This window comes from Motacilla alba, chromosome 1, assembly GCF_015832195.1.
Source record: "Motacilla alba alba isolate MOTALB_02 chromosome 1, Motacilla_alba_V1.0_pri, whole genome shotgun sequence".
In the NCBI taxonomy this organism is placed as follows: Eukaryota; Metazoa; Chordata; class Aves; order Passeriformes; family Motacillidae; genus Motacilla; species Motacilla alba.
In genome coordinates, this window is record NC_052016.1 from 61,173,461 (window position 1) to 61,192,682 (window position 19,222).

At 42.8% G+C, this 19,222-nt stretch overlaps 2 protein-coding genes across 5 annotated transcripts in view; one reads left to right on the plus strand and one right to left on the minus strand.

Annotated features, from left to right (window-relative positions):
- Window positions 1-87: 87 nt before the first annotated feature.
- Window positions 88-5,049, minus strand: ALG11 (ALG11 alpha-1,2-mannosyltransferase). Its single transcript, XM_038154968.1, has 4 exons — window positions 4,428-5,049; window positions 3,259-3,489; window positions 1,647-2,578; window positions 88-482 (listed from the first exon to the last, which is right to left on the minus strand). Exons 1-4 carry the CDS (start codon window positions 4,463-4,465, stop codon window positions 211-213), a joined length of 1,473 nt encoding a protein of 490 aa, XP_038010896.1. The 5' UTR covers window positions 4,466-5,049; the 3' UTR covers window positions 88-210.
- A 3,604-nt stretch (window positions 5,050-8,653) lies between these two features.
- Window positions 8,654-19,222, plus strand: part of ATP7B (ATPase copper transporting beta) — a 43,746-nt gene continuing 33,177 nt past the window's right edge. The window contains exons 1-2 of one of the 4 annotated variants that reach the window (XM_038147811.1): window positions 13,131-13,453; window positions 13,550-13,648. Coding sequence is in view for 2 of the 4 variants with exons in the window: in XM_038147785.1 (XP_038003713.1) it covers window positions 18,955-19,203 (249 nt within the window). In the remaining 2 variants the exon portion in view is untranslated. Of the gene's footprint in view, window positions 8,822-13,130; window positions 13,454-13,549; window positions 13,649-17,121; window positions 19,204-19,222 lie in introns of those variants that run through there. The other 3 variants (XM_038147794.1, XM_038147803.1, XM_038147785.1) reach the window with 3 other exon arrangements.

Sequence of the window (19,222 nt, forward strand, 5' to 3'; positions counted from 1 at the left end):
GTGCACCAAACTCCCATGTAGTTAACATAGAAGCATTTCTTTCCCAGGAAAAAAAAGTCTCTGTTACGTAAAACAGACAGCTTGACAGAAAGTAAAACAACCTTTTTATTGAATGGAACCAAGGGATCGTAGCTTAGATATATTTACATGTGCCACACAGTCCAATATAAAAAGTTAATTTTACTCATGTTCATTTTTACTTCTATACACTTATTTAAATAACGGCTCCACAGATAACAGGAATGTGTCTTCAAAATGCTGGTCAGAAAACCTGTGCACAGAGCGACGAGCGTTTTCTCTGATCCCCCGTCTTTTCTCAGGAGACAAAGAAAAGATGTAAGCCATTGTCTCAGCGTAACTGTCCTCGTCTTCTGCTAGGAAGCCTGTAACACATCCTTCGTGGGGTACCACGATGTCCAACTTGGGGCCACCAGAATTGTGAGCCAGGATAACTGTGCCAGCTGCCATACATTCAACTACTCCTGTAAGAGAGACAAGAAATGCTGATGTGAGTCTGCACATCACGTGCTTTGGCCTTCTGTAAAACACTGGAAAGTTAAACCAACAGTAAAATTCACTACAGACTGCCATTCCAAATCAGCTGGAAAAATACAGCTAAAATGTTCCCAAAAGAAAGAGAAATTAAAATTTTTCCGTTTTAAGGACTGAAATCCACAACTGGACACTTTCTCTTAAACACATAAAATTGAAATTAGGTATCAGATACAACTGGTTAATTTGTGGGTCTTGTAACATACCTGATTTTAAATGTTTGAGAAAAAAGTTGACTATGCACATTTCAATCAGAAAATATTCAGAAGTCCAGTACTTTGCTTGGCTACTATCTCAGCTGACTGCTGTAGATTTACAAAAGATGGGCAATCTGGCACTCCCTTTCAAGGTCAGGACTAAACTAATCCAAATAAACAGAGCCCCATACCTTAATTCTGGGCCCCAGCTCCTCTCTGACATTCTGCTCCATGCTACACCCACCAATTAAAGGGCTTCATACATTTGCCTCAGCAGAGATGCCTAATGCAATGAAATGACCAATGGTGGCATCTACACAGGGCTTATTTGTACCAGACAGGATGTGTGGGAGACTCACACCCTGGAAACAGCAACTGGAGCCCCATGACATACACTGGACATTTCAGGTGGCATTTGAGGCAGGTGAAACACAACCAAAATCTCTAACATGGATGTCTACACATGAACTGTCTCTAAGCTCCCCTTGCAGTCAGTGGAGCCACCAGGGCACAATTTAAGGTGCTGGAAGAGAAGCACCTGCAGTCTGTTGAAGCTCTGGAAGGCTGGCAAAACTAACCCAAGGACAACAGGGTTGTCCTTGCAGGGCAATAGCTGGAGGTCAGCAGGACATCCTGGGCAGCACAGACAGGACCAGCTCTGTGCTCAGATGACCAGAGGATGCACAGAATTAACAACCTATGACTGCAGCACTTCAGCTTGCACTACAGTAGCACCTAGTGGCGCATCATCTGCACCACATCTGCACTGGTCCTGTAGGCTTTACGGCAGCTACACTGCCTCCAACGGGAACAGGAGCTGGACACCTGCTTGGCATGCAGACCTCTGTGCTTAGACACCTAGGGACAAGCAGCTGAACACTGAGGAAATGTACTGACCGATCCCAAAGTGCTCATTCCACATGGTGTGCAGACCGATGGTGGCCTCAGCCAGGTGTCTCTTCAGCTCCTCAAAGGGAATGTTAATCCTGAACACAACATCATCACTGACTCCCAGCTCTTCACACAGACGTTTCAGGTTATTTACACGCTCTTCATCTTGCTGGTTACGACAGCCGCCGATTAAGATCAGCTTCAGTGATGGCTGCTGCCCCACTCTCTTCTCTTTCAGCAATTTAGCAAAGGCTCTGATTTGCAAAGGATGATCTTTTTCAGGCCTGAATTGGCTGACAGAAACAATGGAATATTCACTGGTGCTCTTTTCCACTTCTAGTGGAATATCCAGGAAAGCCTGAACATCGCATGGTGGATACACAACAGTAGTGCAAGCCCCAGCTCTCCAGAGGGAAAGGATGTGATTCAGTGTCCAAGAAGAATTCACCATGACCACATCACTGCAGGAACCAACCAACCCGTACATGAAAGCAAAGAAGTAGTAGTAGACAAGTTTAAATTTGCTGAAGAGAGGACTGCTTGTAATGAAGGCAGCATTGTTAAACCTGGTATCCTGGTTCCTCACGACAGAGAGCATATCCGTGCTGATAGTGGGATAATGGACGTAGCATCCAACGCGACAACCTCCCAGGTATTTGAAGAGGGGAATTGTGAAGGCATAACCCATTGAGTCAATATAAATATCAGGAGCACACTTTAGAAGAGCTTCCCAGCCAAGGAACACTGATCCTAAACTTTGTCCCAGCAAAGTGAAGTGAGGATAAAGAGAAGCTTCCACAAGGAAGCGTTTTTCTAGAAATACAAACTTCACAGGATGGATTAACTTAATATTGAATCTTCTGAAAGCGCCTTCTACTATTTCTTCTCCGGTGGCATCTCTATCACCAGTGTAAACAACACACGTTACATTTCTGTACCTGTAAGGATAAAGTAAAAGAATTTAATATATTCCTCTTCTCTTATTTTTCAGCAAGAAACTTAAATGCAATCCACTTAAAAGTACTCAAGAAGAATGTGAGAACAAATGTTTGGCCCAGAAACGACTTTAACTAAATAATACTATTCCTTATACTTCGACAGGTTTCTTCTGATCTGCAGAAAAACATATGGCTGAGAACTTGGGGAATATATTAATATGAGTAAAACACAAAAGGAGTTCAGTATTATTCTACAGACTTCAGAACTCCTTGCTCTACATTAGGAGATACCTGTCTAGTGCACAGCATGAGCAAAATGCAAATGATGGCAAATCAATGATGTGCCCATGTTGAATCCACTTTAGGTATTAATTTTTTTTGTCTCCTGCACCAAGAGGCAAGTATAAAGATGAAAGTTCCATACCAGTAGTGGAAAACTGAGGAGGAAGGAGAGGTTTACTCAAGGAAAAAGGAAAAAATTGAGAGGTGCCACAGCAGGAAATTTCAAAATCTAAAGGGATGAAGTAAAATGCAACCACATGAAACTCAGACATAAAATAAAATGTAAGACAAGTAGATTAATGACACTTGCTTAAATATGTCAAATGCCAACATATGCATAAAGAATAGCAACAGAAGCCTGGAACGAAATATGGTGTTTGATAAACACATATGCTTACTTTTTCTGGAGCGTTCTTATGGCACACCACAAGACTCTCTCCCCTCCACCTCCTGCATTGCAATACGGGTGAAAAAAGGCCACCACCAGTGGCCGCTTCCCATCTCTTCCTGCTGATCTCAACTGTTTCTTCCTTTGTATCCAGAGCCGTACTCCCCACAGCAGGACCAGCAAGCAGATGCACAAAATTCCACTTAGAAATAATGCAGGGAGTAACAATGAGCACAGCAATCTGAAACAAGCCAGAAATTTTAAAATATGTAATTGCTTTAAAGAATTACTGTGTATGGCATTGAGCGAGAAGGACTTGAAAGAAGAGCTACAGGGAGTTTGACAAACTTCTTGAGTTCTAATCTCAGAAATCATCACTGTGTATGACTGACAATTACAGAAATGAAATCACTACTCTGCATTGTTTTTCTGAAAATCTCTTTTTCCCCTGCTGTTACCTTGCAATCATTTATTATTGTTTATTCATGCCCTACATATGTAATCCATCTCCACGTGCACTTTGTAAAAGTTGCATGCCCATAGCAACTTGACAACACACAACCAGCAGAGTGACTTCCAAACAGATTTTTAAGAGCTTTTTCCCACCCAATCCCCTGTTTGGCTCGCTCTACTGTGCCGGGTAACTGGGGCTTTGGTGCCGGGTAACTGGGGCCAGGCATCTCCTGTTCCAACCTGCACTTCCCACTCCCCGGAGGCAGGAACAGCGATGCCAGCTGCCCCGAGCAGCTCTGAGCAGCCCCTGTGTGCACAGAGCTGTTAGCTCAGCTCTCTCAGCCACTGTCAGGGGTGTTCCCTCCGCTCTGCACCGCCTCCCTGACAGCCCTGACAGCCCTGCTAACCCTGTAGCGGGAAGTTTCCTGGCGCAGGGACAGCGCCGGCTTCCTCCCGCTAAGCCTTGCCACAAACAGCGTTTACTCAGCCGCTCCTGTTTCCCGAAGGAGCGACCCACGCGTCACGACTGACACGAAAGGAAGCACTTTCATTTTGGGCCGGGAGCGGCGGAAAAGCACATTAACCCACCCGAGGCCGCGGCACAGCGCGGAGCCGGGCAGGGGCCGCCCCGGGGGCCGGAGGAGCGCGGCCGGGCCGGGCCGGGCCGGGGCCGCCTCCCGCCCGCCCTGCCCGCCGCCAGGACGCGCCGCCCCCGAGCCCCGGTACCTGAGGAGCCCACACAGGCACAGCCCTCCCGCCACCATCTTGGGCAGCGCTGCGTCGCCTTCCCAGCGGAAAGGGAGGTTCCCAACCAGCGGGGCGGGACCGGCTGGGCAGCGGCTCCCGGCCGGCAGCGCCCCGGAGGGGCGGGAGCGGTGGCGCCGTTGCTTTCTGCGCTGCCTTCTCCTCTTCCTTCGCCTCCTAGTTCACCCCCTTCCCCGCCGCCTCCTCGCCCTGGCCGCACCCAGCAAACACAGAACTGCAGCCCGTGGAAGGCGTGGAGTGCAGTGCAGTGCGTTGTTGGGCGGGGCCCTGTGCTGCTGCATGAGGCGTTTTTATCCCAGAGATGCCGCAAGAGAGCGGACAGCCGCACGTTCCCGGCACGGTTCCGTGAGACATAACGCGTGCTGCTCCTTGGATTGCATTGCGTCCTCCTCAAGTGACGTCTTCGGATCCCTTGGGCAGGATGGAAGGGAGGGCGCTGTGAGGAGGCGGAGGCCTCCCGGGACACGGGTTTCTTCTGTGTCCCACACTCCCCCAGGAGTAAATGCCTGTGTGAATGCTGGCCCTTCTGGTTGCCCAGCAGAGGATGTCCTCGATGAGCCTGATGTCCTGGCTTTCAGCCCTGCCGTAACCTCCTGCTTGTCAGTGAATCCCTCACTATGGAGAGGGAGCTGCCCGCGACTGTGTGCAGGTTAATGTTGGGAGGCCGAGGGCAGGGTGTCCAACGCCGGCTGCGCCTGGCGCTGTCTCCAAAAGGATCCCATGAACACGATCATGGGGACGGTTACCACTGAGGTTATCTCTGTCTTACATGCTTTTTTGGCCTATTTTGTCCTCATTGGAGAGTATATGCACAGACCACAGGGTCAGTGTGGCACTGAAGACCTAAGACTGAATGGTGCTGTTTTTTCAAAATACTACTAATAATGTGTCAGTCCACGTCAAGACTTCATGTTCCTAAAATGTCATCCTTGGAACAACATAAGGAACTTACCCTGATCCCTGGGGTCCTGGGAAGCATTGGGTGAAACTACCAGACTCTCTAGATCAGGAGAGACTTTGACAGAACAATCCGAAACATTTCTGATCTCCTGACGCATTGCTACATGCTTATTTTCCACCCACTACGTTCTCCATTTTAAAATAATAAAATGCTTTATGTGAGAAGTTTGATCCAGATAATTAATTCTTCAGTCTCTTGCAGAGTTGAGGCTGTCCAAAATTTGAGGGCATTTCAAATCTTTTTTCTTTAAACAAGACCTTTCCAGAACCTGTGGTCCTTCAGCCTCTTTGAGGTCAGCATGATCTAATTCATGTTCTAGTCACCTGTGCATTTTGAGGTCTGGTAGGTGTTGGGGATATTTGTGAAAGTCATCCTGTGTCTTCTGCATGAGAAGAGTGCAGGTTGGAAAATTATGAATCATTAATTTATGTGGCCACTGCTATAACCAGAAGCAGGGGAGATGCTCTAATGGGAGTGAGAAAAGTCCAGCTTAAACGAGGGTTATTTGGTTGTGACCTGCCTGTATTGAGTTTTCTATTGAGGAGGACTCAGCCTGGGGGGTGAAACTGGAAATGTGGAAACTCAGAAATTTATTGGTTGTTTTACTGATGTTTTTATTTAAATAATTTGACTGTCCTAAGTACCACTGACTGTAGGTTTTACCAGGACATCCCTATGTCAGCAGGTAATTTGGAAGAGGTCTGTGGGATGTCCAGCAAGCATGGCCTAACATTTCATTTCTGAACCAACAGCTCTCATAAGGAGGATGCAACAGGTATTGGTTTCTCTCGCTTAATCTTTTTCCTCTTCCCTGACTGAGCAGTTGCCTTAAAAGCATGTGGAATGTTTACAGAATAGATCTCTGCTGGATTTACATCTCTGAACTCAAAACACCTTTCTTCTTCAACACTTGAAGATTATTGTCTGAGTTCAGAGTTCAGAGGAAGAGGCAAGTTATTCTAGGGAACAGGAAGTCCAGACTATTTTAGGTGATGAAATTTATGCTTCTCCCCACTGACTTGGAAAGGAGTCCATGGTCATGCCCTTGGAAGGTATGAATCTTGCACCAAGTCTTTAAAAAGCTGAAGGACAACAGGTCACACCTTAATTAAGATGAGACTTAAGTAATTATGGTAAAGAGTTCCTGGAAGCAAGAAGACTAATTAATGAGGGAGACACATACATACCTGGGTTTTGTGTTTCACTTGCTCATTTAGGGAGAAATCTGTGTGATGGTGGGAGTGTCAAATAGTTTTCTCAGCTCTAATAATTTATGGTTCACGGAATCGCAGAATGTCTGAGGTGGGGAGGAATTGGTGGGATGGATGCAGCCTGAGAGTTGTGGTGAAAGGCTCAATGTCTAGGTGCTGCCCCTGGATTGGGGTAATCCCAGATGTGAGTACAGAATAGAACAACTCATTGAGAGAAGCCCTTCAGAGAAGGACTTTGGGGTTCTCATGGACAAAAAGCTGGAGAGGAGCTGGCAATGTGCAATTGCAGGCCAACAGCATCCTGGGCAGCATCAAAAACACTGTGGCCAGCAGAGCGAGGGAGGGAATTCTGCTGTTCTGCTACACTCTGGTGAGACCCCACCTGGAGTGCTGCATCCTGCTCTGGGGTCTTCGACTCAGAAAAGACAGGGATGTGTTGGAGCAAGTCCAGTGGAGGTCCATGAAGATGGTCAGAGGGCTGGAACATCTCTGCCATGAAGACAACCTAAGAATGTTGGGGCTGTTCAGGCTGAAGAAGAGATGACTCCAGGGAGACTTCATTGCAGCCTTCCAGCACTTGAAGAGAGCTTTTAAAAAAGAGGGAAGTTGACTTTTTACATGGACAGATGTAAATAGGACAAGGGGAAACAGTTTTAAATTAAAAGAGGAGAGATTCAGATTACATGTTAGGAAGAAATTCTTTACTGTGAGGGTGCGACAGGATACCCAGATAAGTTCTGGATTTCCCATTCCTGGAAGTGTTCAAGGCTAGGTTGGATGGGGCCCTGAACAACCTGATCTAGTGGGTAGCATCCTTGACCAGAGTACAGGGGTTGGAACTAAATGATCTTTAATGCCCTTCCAACCCAAACCTTTCTATGATTCTGTGACCTCTGGAGGACATCTTCTTCAGCCCCCCTGCCCAAAGTAAGTACCTAGAGCAGATTGTCTAGGACTGAGTCCAGATGAGTTTTGAATACCTTTAAGGATGGACACTGCACAACCTCCCTGTGTAACCTGTGCCAGTGCTTGGTCACCCTCACAATGAAGAAGTGTTTCCTGATGTTCAGAGGGAACTTTCCGTGTTTCAGTTTGTGCCCATTGCCTCTGGTCCTGTCACAGGACCCCAGTGAAAGGAGCCTAGCTCCTCTTTTCATCCTCCCTTCACACACTGAAGGCCTTGTCAAGCTTTGTCAAGGCTTGAGCAATCCCAGTTCTCTCACAGCCTTTCCTCACAGAAAAATTGTCCCACGCTCTTAATAATCTTAGTTGTTTTATTTTTTTTTCTTAGTGCCTCTAGCAGTAATTAAAAACAGATGTATTAATACTTTCAAAGTTCTTCTGTTAGCTTTTCATTATTCACAGAGTTTTCAGCTGCTGATGTGAGCAGTATGAAACCTGTGTGCTGACAGACTTGCAGGCTGCAAAACTTACCTTTAATGTGTGAACGTCCAATACAGGCTAATTAATTGAGTCATCGACACTTCACGACTTCATTCATATGTAGCAGAGGATATTGCATGCGTGCAATTAGGGTACTGACAAGAACTTTAGCTGGAGCAGTGGTGAGCTCTCTGTGGTGCTCCCACTCCAGCAGTGAGAATGCTATTCAAAACCTTGTTTGTAGAAATTGTACAAGGCTCACATGCCAGCAAAAGTAAACTAGCCTTGTTATGAAGTCAGTTTTGTTTTCACCTTCCCAGAGATGTACCAAGTTTTTAATCTTATGTTGCTCTGTAAGCTTTTTTGGTCCTGTTTTAATTGCTTTCCTCATTGAGCTCCTTACTCTAAAGAAAGCCCATGCAAACGGGCCTTTTAAAGTGAAGAGTATTTAGAATAAGTAGCAGAATCCACTTACTGTGTCTTCTCTCCATGCCTGCAATGCATTTGAGACAGTTTTGAAGTATATTTTTGTAACTCTCATTCTTGCTGAGTAGTCCATGTATGAGTAACTTAGCAAGATAAAACCACTGGCAAGTAATAATAGAAAGAAACTGGATTAATATTGTGCAAGGATATTCATGTGACAATCATGTGGTCTGTTGTACTTTCTTGTACAGTTAGTTAGTTTCAGAAATATTCACTGTGTAGCACCAAGTCTCTTGTTCAGGACTGCTGTGTGAGCTGTGAAAATGCCTGGGACTGTTTTTAGTAGGCGGAATCTCAGATCATTCATATACAGAGTAAGTTTTTTCACTTTCCTATGTGTCTTGTGATAGGCTGTTGAACATTACAGTGCATTTACTCTTCATTGCATAGTAACAGGAGCAGAAATAAAGTTGCACCAGTTCTCTGCTAAATATTTGTGAAGCAAAATCCAAGCATTGGTAAGAAATCGTGGCATTGATATGCCTAGGGAAAAACACTATGGGGTTGTTTTTACTGATATCTTGTAATGTTGAAGATGCTAAATATAAGCAATTCTAGTAGTTTCTTTTTTGCTGTCATTCTTAATTCTGAGTTACATGTTCTAGGGCATAGGTGTTCCTGCCATGTATCTGTGAGCAAAAGCTTCTCTGTTTTTTTGTTTTTTTTTTTTTGGCAGAAGCAATGAAGAATTAAGCAACTTAAATCTACAAATTATATTTGCAGGAGAGCCCATAAAGCACATTTATTTGTATCACCAGGCAATTTATACAGGTTGAACCCCTGTCTTTTGATTAACAGAAGATTATTTGCACACAAATTGTCCTCGTTGGGTAAGGACCATGAAGGAAACAAATCAGTTCCTGTAGATTGTGACAGTGTTTTAAACTCCCATGGATTCTAAACATCTGCTATTTTTTAGGGTGGCTGAAGGAAATGTTTTCAAGCAACTTGGAGCACTGGCAGAAATGAGATAGCAAATGATGTACCCCTAATAATAACGTCACTGAGCTTGCAAAAGAACATTTGGACTCAAGTCGCAGCTTTTTCAGGTGGAAGCTTTTGATTCTTGAGGAGCTAGGGACCGTTTTTGAGGGTCTGTGATAGAAGACCCAAGCCCTTTTTGCTTTTCATTCTCCTTTCTGCAGCTAGATAGTAATATATCTGTGGCCATCTGCGCCTAATTAGAACATGAAGGGGATCATGAAAGACCACCTCTTTCAGCATCTTACCTTAACACCTGCTCAGATAAACTATGAAAGTCCTCACGGAGCTGTAAAACTTCACTGTGAATTTTTTTATTGAGTGAGATGCTTCCTTTTTCAAACTTTAAAAGTTTGAGAACGTAACCTGTTACCTCCACTGGCTTGTTCTAAGTGCACTTTGCCACATGTGTTTGTGTGTGCCTCTCTGCCTGTTTCAGGAAGCAAGGAAGAGTGCTATTCAAATGAAAATGCAAGTTGTTTCACATGGAGCCAGGATGAAGCAGGATTTGCATTCTGTGCTCGTGTCTGGCTCCTTGGCACTGATTAGGAAGGAGAAAGGAACCAGAAACTGCCTGCAGAGCAGGACAGAAGGGAGTTGGAGGAGACTGTTTGGCTAGTCCAGGCATGACAGTTGTGGATACTGTGCCTCATCACCTCCTCTGACTTATTTCTATTTCAAGGATGAAGAAGGCTTGAAAGGTTGGTGATTTTCCCATGAAGTAGATTCAATCAAAGATTCTCTTTCAGGGGGGCAAACCAGGACTGCTTAAAAGTAGTTACCTGCTGCACTACCTTTTCTTTCAATAAGCAGAGGTACCAGGAGGGAATGGTAAATGAATCAAGCCTGAATTTCCATGGCTAACATCTATGCTTTCCAGGAATTGAGTTAATAAATCTCAGATGGTTGCTCAGCAACTCCCACAGTTGGTACCTTCTTTTATGCTGAGCTGTGGAATGCATTGGTTTTTGCTGAATGTGTCCTTGGAAGAAACCTTCTTTGCCTAGAGAACAGACTGACGTGACCTCTGGAAATAGGAGTATTGCTGACAGCTGAATAAACTCAGTTTCAGAGTTAGAAAGCTTTTTTGTGTTTTCCTTTTTTCACAGCCTCAGGCTCCCAGGAACTCTTTCTTTAGGAGTCAGATGTCTCCAGCTTCCCCTGTGACCTCATGCAGTAAATGAATGCTGTTTTTACAGTGAGTTTGAGTTGTGATGAGCCAGTGTGTATGTCGCAGGAAACAGCCTGAGACAACATGTCAGCATTTGAAAACCAGGATTTTAACTGTATTTCAGTCCAGGTGTTAAATATTTCAGATATTTTATTTATTTATTGTTTATTTATATTACAGTATTTTTATACTTGTAAACAGAAAGAGGTTTACTCTGTATTGCCATTTCCCTTAGATGTTTTTCAAAGCAACTGTTTGTATGGAAGAGATTGCTTAAAATTAGCATCAGTTTCCTGTGTTGATACTTTCATCCCTGACTGTGGCTTTAGTTCTGACATTTGTACCTGAATTCTTACTAAATTAGTGTAGGCCGCCAGTGACATTATTCAATAGGGAATTATCAGGTGTTCCAGCAGAAAAAACCAAACAAACATAAAATAAAAAAAAGCAATGACAGTAAATATATTTTCATTTTTACTTTTGATTTCTCTTCTTAGTTTCTGTAAGGCTCTGCAGTGAATCAGTATGTCTCTATCCAGGCAAGTTCTACTTAACTGTCATGGTTATTTGAAGTATGTTTTTTCCACTGATAGAAACTGGCTCCTGCTGAGAGTTAACTGTAAGTTTATGGGAGATATTAGACCTGAACAGGGCACTGTTGTATAGTTCTTAGCCCTGGATAGCAAATAATTGACAGGACTTTTGTAGAAATGTAAGTTAGCTAAACAGCAGCTCACGTATGTTACGATTTTGAACCCTGACAACTGGAAACAGAAAAGCCTCTACTGCATGTTCCCAGCAGAGGTTCCCCTCTTTGCTTCTTGCCTGCTGTGGCAGAGCAGGTCAGCCAGAGAGCTGACACATCTTCTTCCCTCTCTAAATTGGGAAGAAAAATGCACCTAAGGGCAGCACCGTATTTGGGGAGGTCCCGGCTGCTGCCCCTCGTGTCCCTTCAGTCCCACCATGAGCGTGGTGATGCTGAGCTCAGAGGCGTGTGAGCAGTGCTGTGGTTTGCTCGCTTGTGGAAGGACAGTCCCCTTGTCTTGGCAGCACGTGGCACAGTCCAAAAGGGCAGAGGTAGAAGGCAGGTGAGAAGGGCTCCCTTGCCAGCCTGGCGGGGCTGTACCTGAGCCCTGTGACACAGGGTCACCTGAGAGATTGTGCTCTCTGCAAGAGTGAGACCACAGAGAGGGCTCTAACGCCGTCTTGCCTTTTTCTACCCAGTAATTGCAACCAGTCCACAGACAGAGCAGGGAAAAAGGAAGTAAAATAACCAAACAAAAAGTGGAAACCCCTCTTCCCAGACAGAAGTTTGCCTGGACCACCGAGAAAGCAGACAGGACTTTGCTCACGGCACTGTGTTGGAGGAGCTCAGGTGCTGTGGTGAGGAGTGCAGCTTTCAAGCTTACTTAGGGATTTGGGAGTTTCTGGAAACTCCTCTCTGTGTATCTAGGTGGTTCCTGCCAGTCTGAGGCAAACAGAAATCATTGTTAAGAGAAATTTAATTTGGTCTTGCCTTTACATATCTAGCCTGCCCTAACAAAGACAGTATGTTTGTGTTTTAGATGTGGCATCTGTAATGCAAACACAAGATACTGTTTTGTCTTTTTATTTCTTTAATTCAGAGGCTGAGCAGTTGATTTGCCATAGAACCCGAAATACAAGCTTAAATCAGAGTTACCAGTTTCTGGGTTTGTGTTTTGTTTGGGTTTTTTGTTTGTTTGTTTTTCTTTTCTCTTTTGGTACAAATATAATAGTTTACAAATATGATATGCTTTATGCTGTTTACATAGTCCCAGGTGCTGCATTATATTAGTTTGCCTGCTGCAGGGTGAATGGCTGCTTACTTTGGGAAAAAATAATTTAAAAAACAATCCTCTTATTTATTTAAATCACAGTTCAGAGATTTATCACTTTATATAATCAAAGTAAGTGTAGGAGATATTTTTAAATGCTACAACAAATACTGAGATATTTACAAATTTTAAGCAGAAGTAGCACTAATTATTTTTTATTTCTAAATGTGGACAGCAAATATTAGATTGCAAGTAATAGCGCTTTCTGTTTTCTCAAATTAGGCTTTTAAAATAGTTACTTTTATAATATTACTCATTCTCAAGTTGTATTTTAAATATTGCAGTTAAAATGGGTAAAATGCAGGTCCATTTTCTCAGCATGAAATTCTAAAAAGCTTTTGCACAAACTTCACGAGACAACACCAGCTTTGAGCAAGAGGAAATCATGGACAAGATCAAAAAATTAATTTGGAAGCACAGAAGTAAAAATCCTGCATTTGTTATGGCACTGCCTGACAAGTTCTGCCAGCCTCCTTAAACTGCTTGGTACATAAGCAGTAGTGGAAATCTTTACTCCAATTAATTCATGCAGATTAGAAATTGTTCTTTGCACTTAAACCTTGACCCAAAAGGTGTGCCTTTTTGTGTGATAATAAGATCAGCCTTATGGTTTCCAGATCTTGAAAACAAATTTCTGCAGTATAAACAGATAACAGAAATTATCATAATGAAACCAACACTTCTAAAAGCAGACAAAGTACCAAGTCCACACAATTTGCGATTATATGAAAAGCTGTGGAATGAAAAAGATCAGTACACGTTTTGGGGCCCTGTTACAAACAAGGGACTTCGTTGAGTTTTGCTGGTTTCGAGCAAACAAACCTTTTTTAAATATTTGGAGAAGATTGAGTCTGCTTCCTGAAATACTGAAGCCAAAGTCTGAGCAGATTTGATTTGAAATTAGGTCATCAACTCTCAAGCAAGTTTAGTCATAGCAGGTAGGAATTTGTTTCCTTGTATTTCAGATTTCTGTAGTTTCATTTTTTTCCTTATGATGTGAGAAATAATGATCATGCTTCTTCATCTGTTGAAAGAAATATCTGAACCATTTATGCATCTGGTTGCTGCATGTTTTCTTATGACTGTGGCCAAAGAGTTCTTTCTGATGTTGTGGCTCAAATCTAGGTGCAAATGTAATTAAAGAGATGGTTTTGTTGCTTTTTCAAGAGAAATGGGTATGGCCCTTTTTTTGTGTTCAGTAAGAAGTATGTCACTTAGGAGAATAAAGGACATAGTTCTGTACCATGAATATGACCGAGCCTCCACTGAACTTTCAGATGTGACTGATTGTTTCATGGTGGAAATAGGAGGCTTGAGTTGCTCAGTACGACTGAGAAATGATTGTGGAGCGAGCACAGGGATTTGTTTGAAGAGAAAGTGGATACCTTTACTAACTACTTCCCTTTTTGTATAAAGAGGGCCCTGACAGAGGAGAAATAGCTGTTTCACACGAGGGCTGGGTGTTTCCCAGGTTCACTCTCAAGCAATGTTTAAGCAATTTGTTGATACCTGTGAGTTGCCAGCACTGTTGTTTGTGTTATTACTATGAGTTTTTACTTTGCTTCCCCCTTCTCCCTTTTTTTTTTTTGTTTTTTTTTTTGTTTTAATAAATGCTCCATTTCCAGCAGTTGAATTGTGTATGTTAAAACCAAATACAACCTAACTCTGCTAAGATTGGGAAACGGGGGAGAAATTCAAACATTTTAGCTGACTGCATTTTGAAGACAAATTAGGAATAACTCAAAATACTGTCAAATACGAAATTTGTGGTTTAGCCTCGTATAATTTTTTGTATGCTTCATTGTATTTTGGTGATGATTGTATGATTGAATTTTGTGATGATTGCATGATTGTATTTTGGTGGTTTAAAATGATGTTTGAAGAAGAGAGCAGGAAAATAACATTCAAAGGCAGACTGGATTTCTAGGGTGATGTATTAATACCCATCCCTCTTTGCACTGACACGAAGTGCACATAACTGGACTGGTTCCTCTTGTCTGTCTGGTGGATTGTTGCCTTAAAAGTAAGGCTAACTTTTCTGTTGCATTAAGAGGAAGGAGATTTAGCACAAAATAACCCCCTTTCAGTCCAGCTGGATCTCAGGTATCACAGGGACTTGGGACTGCTGAGTGATAGCCAATTCAGCTCTAAGCATCAGAAATGCAGAGCCAATGTGGCTCTGCAAGTCCAGGTGTGCTCAGTGAGAAGCGTCGTGGTTACAGATGTACGAACGGTGCAATTCACCCTAAGTCTGGTTGTGCCCAATGAGCTTTTGCAGCCAGATCTGAAGTCTGGTGGTACGCAATAACTCTCATGGCCAAGCACAACATAGTGTCATTTACTGAGCAACAGAAATGCAGATTGTTACTGGACTGCTGGTGATAAATACACCATCTGAGAAGCATGTGTGAATACACAAAATATGAATAATACAGCTGATGACAGACATTAAATTGCCAGATGGCTCTTTAGGGATAAATTATGATCACAAATACAAAATTGCTTTTTAAATTTCCCAAAGAAAGACTCAGTATAGCTGAATGTTCGAATCCTACTTCTTAGGCATTCACAAAGGTGGAGTCTCCTTTAGCCTCTTGCCCAATTAAGCTGTATCTATATTGTTTTCTTTGAGGGAGGGGAAAAAGGGGAAAATTAAACTTGATGTCATTCCATGTTTAAAGCACGTATAGGTTTTAGTTCATTAGCATGTACAGAGGTATGAAAAGTAATATGCATTTTGAGTTAGTGAAGCAAAAGTCAGCTTTTGCTCACCATTTGGGTCAATCCTGTGGCTTAGTTCCTGTTAGCTGCACTGTCTTAAACAGGGCATGATCACAACACCTCTGTGCTGCTCCACCCTTTTTTCAGGCCTCTCTTAGAGTGATACACAAGCTCCTGCAGTGTTTCTGCTCCTAAGGTGTGCAGCACTTTGTGCCTTGTGAACTATAGCCAATGCATGTGCTCCTTCTCACTGAACTTTGTTTTTCATTATTTTTCCCCACACAGTTTATAGAAATATGACCGCCTAACCTCCCAGTCCCCGTTTTTTTCCTTCAACCCAAGCATCTCATCTTTCAAGGCATTGTTAAGATTATTTAAGATGCTTTCTTTGGTTACAGAAGCAGAGGGATTAGACGCAGGCCAGGATATTCTATAAAGCCAAGGCTGAATGCACCTGGGAAACAAAATTTTTATGAGAACACATTGTTCTTGTATGTTTATCATGTAGTCTGATAATGCAGGTAAAATAAAGGGGAAAACCCATGTTTGATCAGCTTTGAGCCTTTAAATCAAAGTGATTTAATTTTCTTGGAATGTCCTGTGTTTTCTGACTTGAAAATGCAAACACCGTTGCCAAACACTAGCAGAAAGCTGTGAAGGCAGCAGGCATGTTTTCTCTTTGCCATCTGAATTTCATACTACCAAGCCAGAATGATTCCTCCTGGTGAAAATCCTAAGCTCTACCGAGTCCAGCCTTAAATCAGAGTGGTACTGCTATCAGATGAGAAGGGCAATATTGCCTTCCCTATTTCAGCCTAAAGTAAAATGCTCACCCTCACTCTGCAGCCGACACAATTAGCTTAGACTCTAAAGGGGCAATTAATTGAGATAGAATGGAGAAAATAATTTGGAAACCAGTAGCAGTCTGTTGGAGTACAGCAGCAGCAGCCAATTGCAGAGGTTAATTCCAAGCATCTGCCTCACTTCCCTGGCAGACGTATCCAGCCTTGAGATGCCAATATTGGAGTCCTTCCTGAAGTGTCTCCTGAACCATAAGAGAGTTGAGCAGTGATTGAGCTGGGGCAGAACCTCTGAGCTTTCAGTGCTGTGCATTAATGTAAATAGGAATTACTAAGCGTTAAAAGATTCTCTGTGGTTTCTGCTTTGTGACTGGTGCCTCTCCTCCAAGAGCTGCTCAAGACTCTGTCAGTTGCACAGGTTTATTTTGCCCCTGCTCTGCTCCAGCCCACAACTAAATTAGGTACTTAAAGTGGTTAAAATTTATCATATGTCCCTTTTGTCTGAAGAACTATAGCAAGCTTTTTTTTTTTTCTTTCCCCCAGCCAAATCCTTCTTTTTAATGCGGATAAATATCTTGTAAACTGATTGTGCTTAAAGCACAACTTCATGTGTTCTCTATCTCCAAATCAGCATTCAGGACTCTGCTGAAGGCAAAGGACTGTGGGGCACTAAGCAAAAATTTCTCTCCATTGTTATTAGAAACAAACAGCTTTTTATCTTAGGGTTTCTCAGAAGTTGGGGGGGAGGAAATGGTGATTGAGGGGAATTGGATAGAAGATATTTATTCATCATGTTGTTATTCTGTCAATCTAAGCTGAGCTTTGCTGGTGAACCTGAAATGAAGAAAAAAAATTCCCAAGTTGTTTTTACACTCTTTTTCATTACAGTCTTTTTTCATATTTTTGAATATTAGTTACCTGCAGAAACATGCTCAGTAGGGTTTGGGATATTTTTAATAGCAAAGATACTGTCAGAGATGAGTGGATCAAATATATGCTTTATTGATGGTCAGAAACTGGAATGTATTTAGTATGTAGACTTAGCTTTGGTATTTAAACATGTTTCACTGAAACTTTTCACGTAAGTCAAATTGTATAATTTTCAATGGCTTGTTTGAAAACCAGTTGAAATCAGTAATTTCTGAAATTATTTCACCTTTAGCACAATTTTATTTTTCAGTAAAGCGTTCTAACTGAAATCAGACATGGCTGTAATTGGTTTGAGAAATGCAGAACACAGAGACTTTGTAGTAATTCTCTTTAGAAGGGCCATTTCTCAAAATGTTTTCAAAATAGGCCCTTAAAAAAGTTTAATACTATCACAGATTATTTTTATATTAAGACAGTGAAGCAGAATAGTGCTGCAGCAGTATTTGAAGTTTCACTTCCCTGGCAGAAGACCTTCTTTTCCCAAGAACTGAGGATCCATAGTTGTGGGGAAGTTATAGCAGGGAGACAAGCTAGGATGCTAATGTCCTGTGTGGTGGCTTTCTGGACCTGTGTCCCTTTTAACCACTTTAAGTACCTAATTTAGCTCACACCCCTGTGTGACAGGGGTGTGAGGGGTGTACCTCTGCCTTCGGAAGTAAGAAGAATCTGAGTTTGTCCTGTCATTGCTTTTTTGGTAAAGCTAGCTGATGGTAAAGAGGCACATTATAGAAATTATAAATATTATACTAATTCTTTTGTCAGGTGGAGCATCTGTCATTTATCCCTCAGGTTTTCATGACACGACAGAGATCTTCTAAGGTTTTGACCCTGTGTGCTAACCTGTGCAGAGGAGTAAATTTTTTACTTTTTCCAGCAAGGCCAAGAGATTCTGATTAAATTTAAAACAATTATTTTAAGTCTTGCATGTGCAGTGATGTCATTGCACAGGCAGAGAGGGTGGAAATTGCTAATAAATAAATAATAAAATCTGTTATATTTCATAAATCTTATAAATGCATAAATGCACGGCCCTGTTCAGCAGTGCCTTCAGAAGTGGACTGCACTATTGTGGACTTGGGAACAGGAGACCCCGCTTCCTGCATTAGCATTGTGCTGTGAATTTGCTCTGGGCAATCCCAGAGAAATATATTCAGGCTTGGCTCAAGGCCCTTCTAGTGGTGGTACCTCTCGTGTGCCTGGCTGTCTAAATTAGATGTTCCTGCTGTTGCCCAGAGAATTTAAGGAGAATATATTTTATTTCTTGCCTTTCTGGCATTAACTGCTCATTTGATTTTGTTTGGTTCTTTGGCTTTTACTAAAGCTTGCTGGTGGTAAAGAGGCACATTTTAGAAAGTGTAAATATTGTACTCACTCTTTTGTTTTCCCTCTTGGTACAAAGAATGAATGTTATTGTGCCCTGAATTAATGAAAGACTCTTGGTCTAGGAGCCTTACCTAGTTAGGTAATCGTGGGCATGTTTTCAGTGTTAGAAGGGAATTCATTTTATCCAAGAAACCCCTGGCAAGGAGGAGATGGAACAGCGTTTTCCCTGTGCAGGAGCTGTGATTGTGCACATGGCCACAAGGAGCTAGTGCCTGTCTGTGTGGGCTGGTTACACGCTGGCTGCTGCACACAGGTCATGTTTGAGCAGCTTGTGAAAGGCAGCCTTGGCTGAGCCTGCTGCTACGCCGTGTGCAGAGATCAGCAGTGCCGGACGCAGCTTGGAAAGCACGAGGGATGCCAATTGGTGGGAAACATTTAAACTGGCAGGGACAGCAGGTAGCTGAGTGCAGCAAGCAGCCTACATAAGGATCACAGGTTGCATCGGGGATTTCCTGATGAATGCCTAATAAGCACATGGCTTAGATGGGCAGAACTCTTCAAGCTGTTGTAAATGTAGCTGAAAGACGCGTGGCTTGGAGGACAACAAATAACTGCTCTCGTGAAACTTTTTTTTGGCGTCGCGATATTTAAAGTCCAGAAAAATAATGGAGAGAAAACTGGACAATAAAATGAAAAGGGAACTGTCCTACTTAGCTACTTTAAACGACAGAAACATATCCTTGGTGTCTATTCGTAAGCAGCAGACAACTTGTGATGTGCCTGAACTACTGATTATTGGTGAAAAGTCCAAGACGGCATCTCCGGTAAAAGCAAGCAGTAACTTGCAGAAAGAAGAGAAACTTTTGCAGAGTTACTCCATGGGAATGACAGAAGTCAATACAGGTGAAAGGCAGGTCAGTGCGTGTGTGTGTG

What these genes read in the sequence shown, in the direction of transcription:
- ALG11 (XM_038154968.1), bottom strand. Translation starts at nt 4,465, where the DNA reads ATGGTGGCGGGAGGGCTGTGCCTGTGTGGGCTCCTCAG. An exon ending in TGCCTGTGTGGGCTCCTCAG is followed by an intron (nt 3,490 to 4,427) that starts GTACCGGGGCTC and finishes GGCTTGTTTCAG; the next exon opens with ATTGCTGTGCTCATTGTTAC. An exon ending in ATAAGAACGCTCCAGAAAAA is followed by an intron (nt 2,579 to 3,258) that starts GTAAGCATATGT and finishes TTATCCTTACAG; the next exon opens with GTACAGAAATGTAACGTGTG.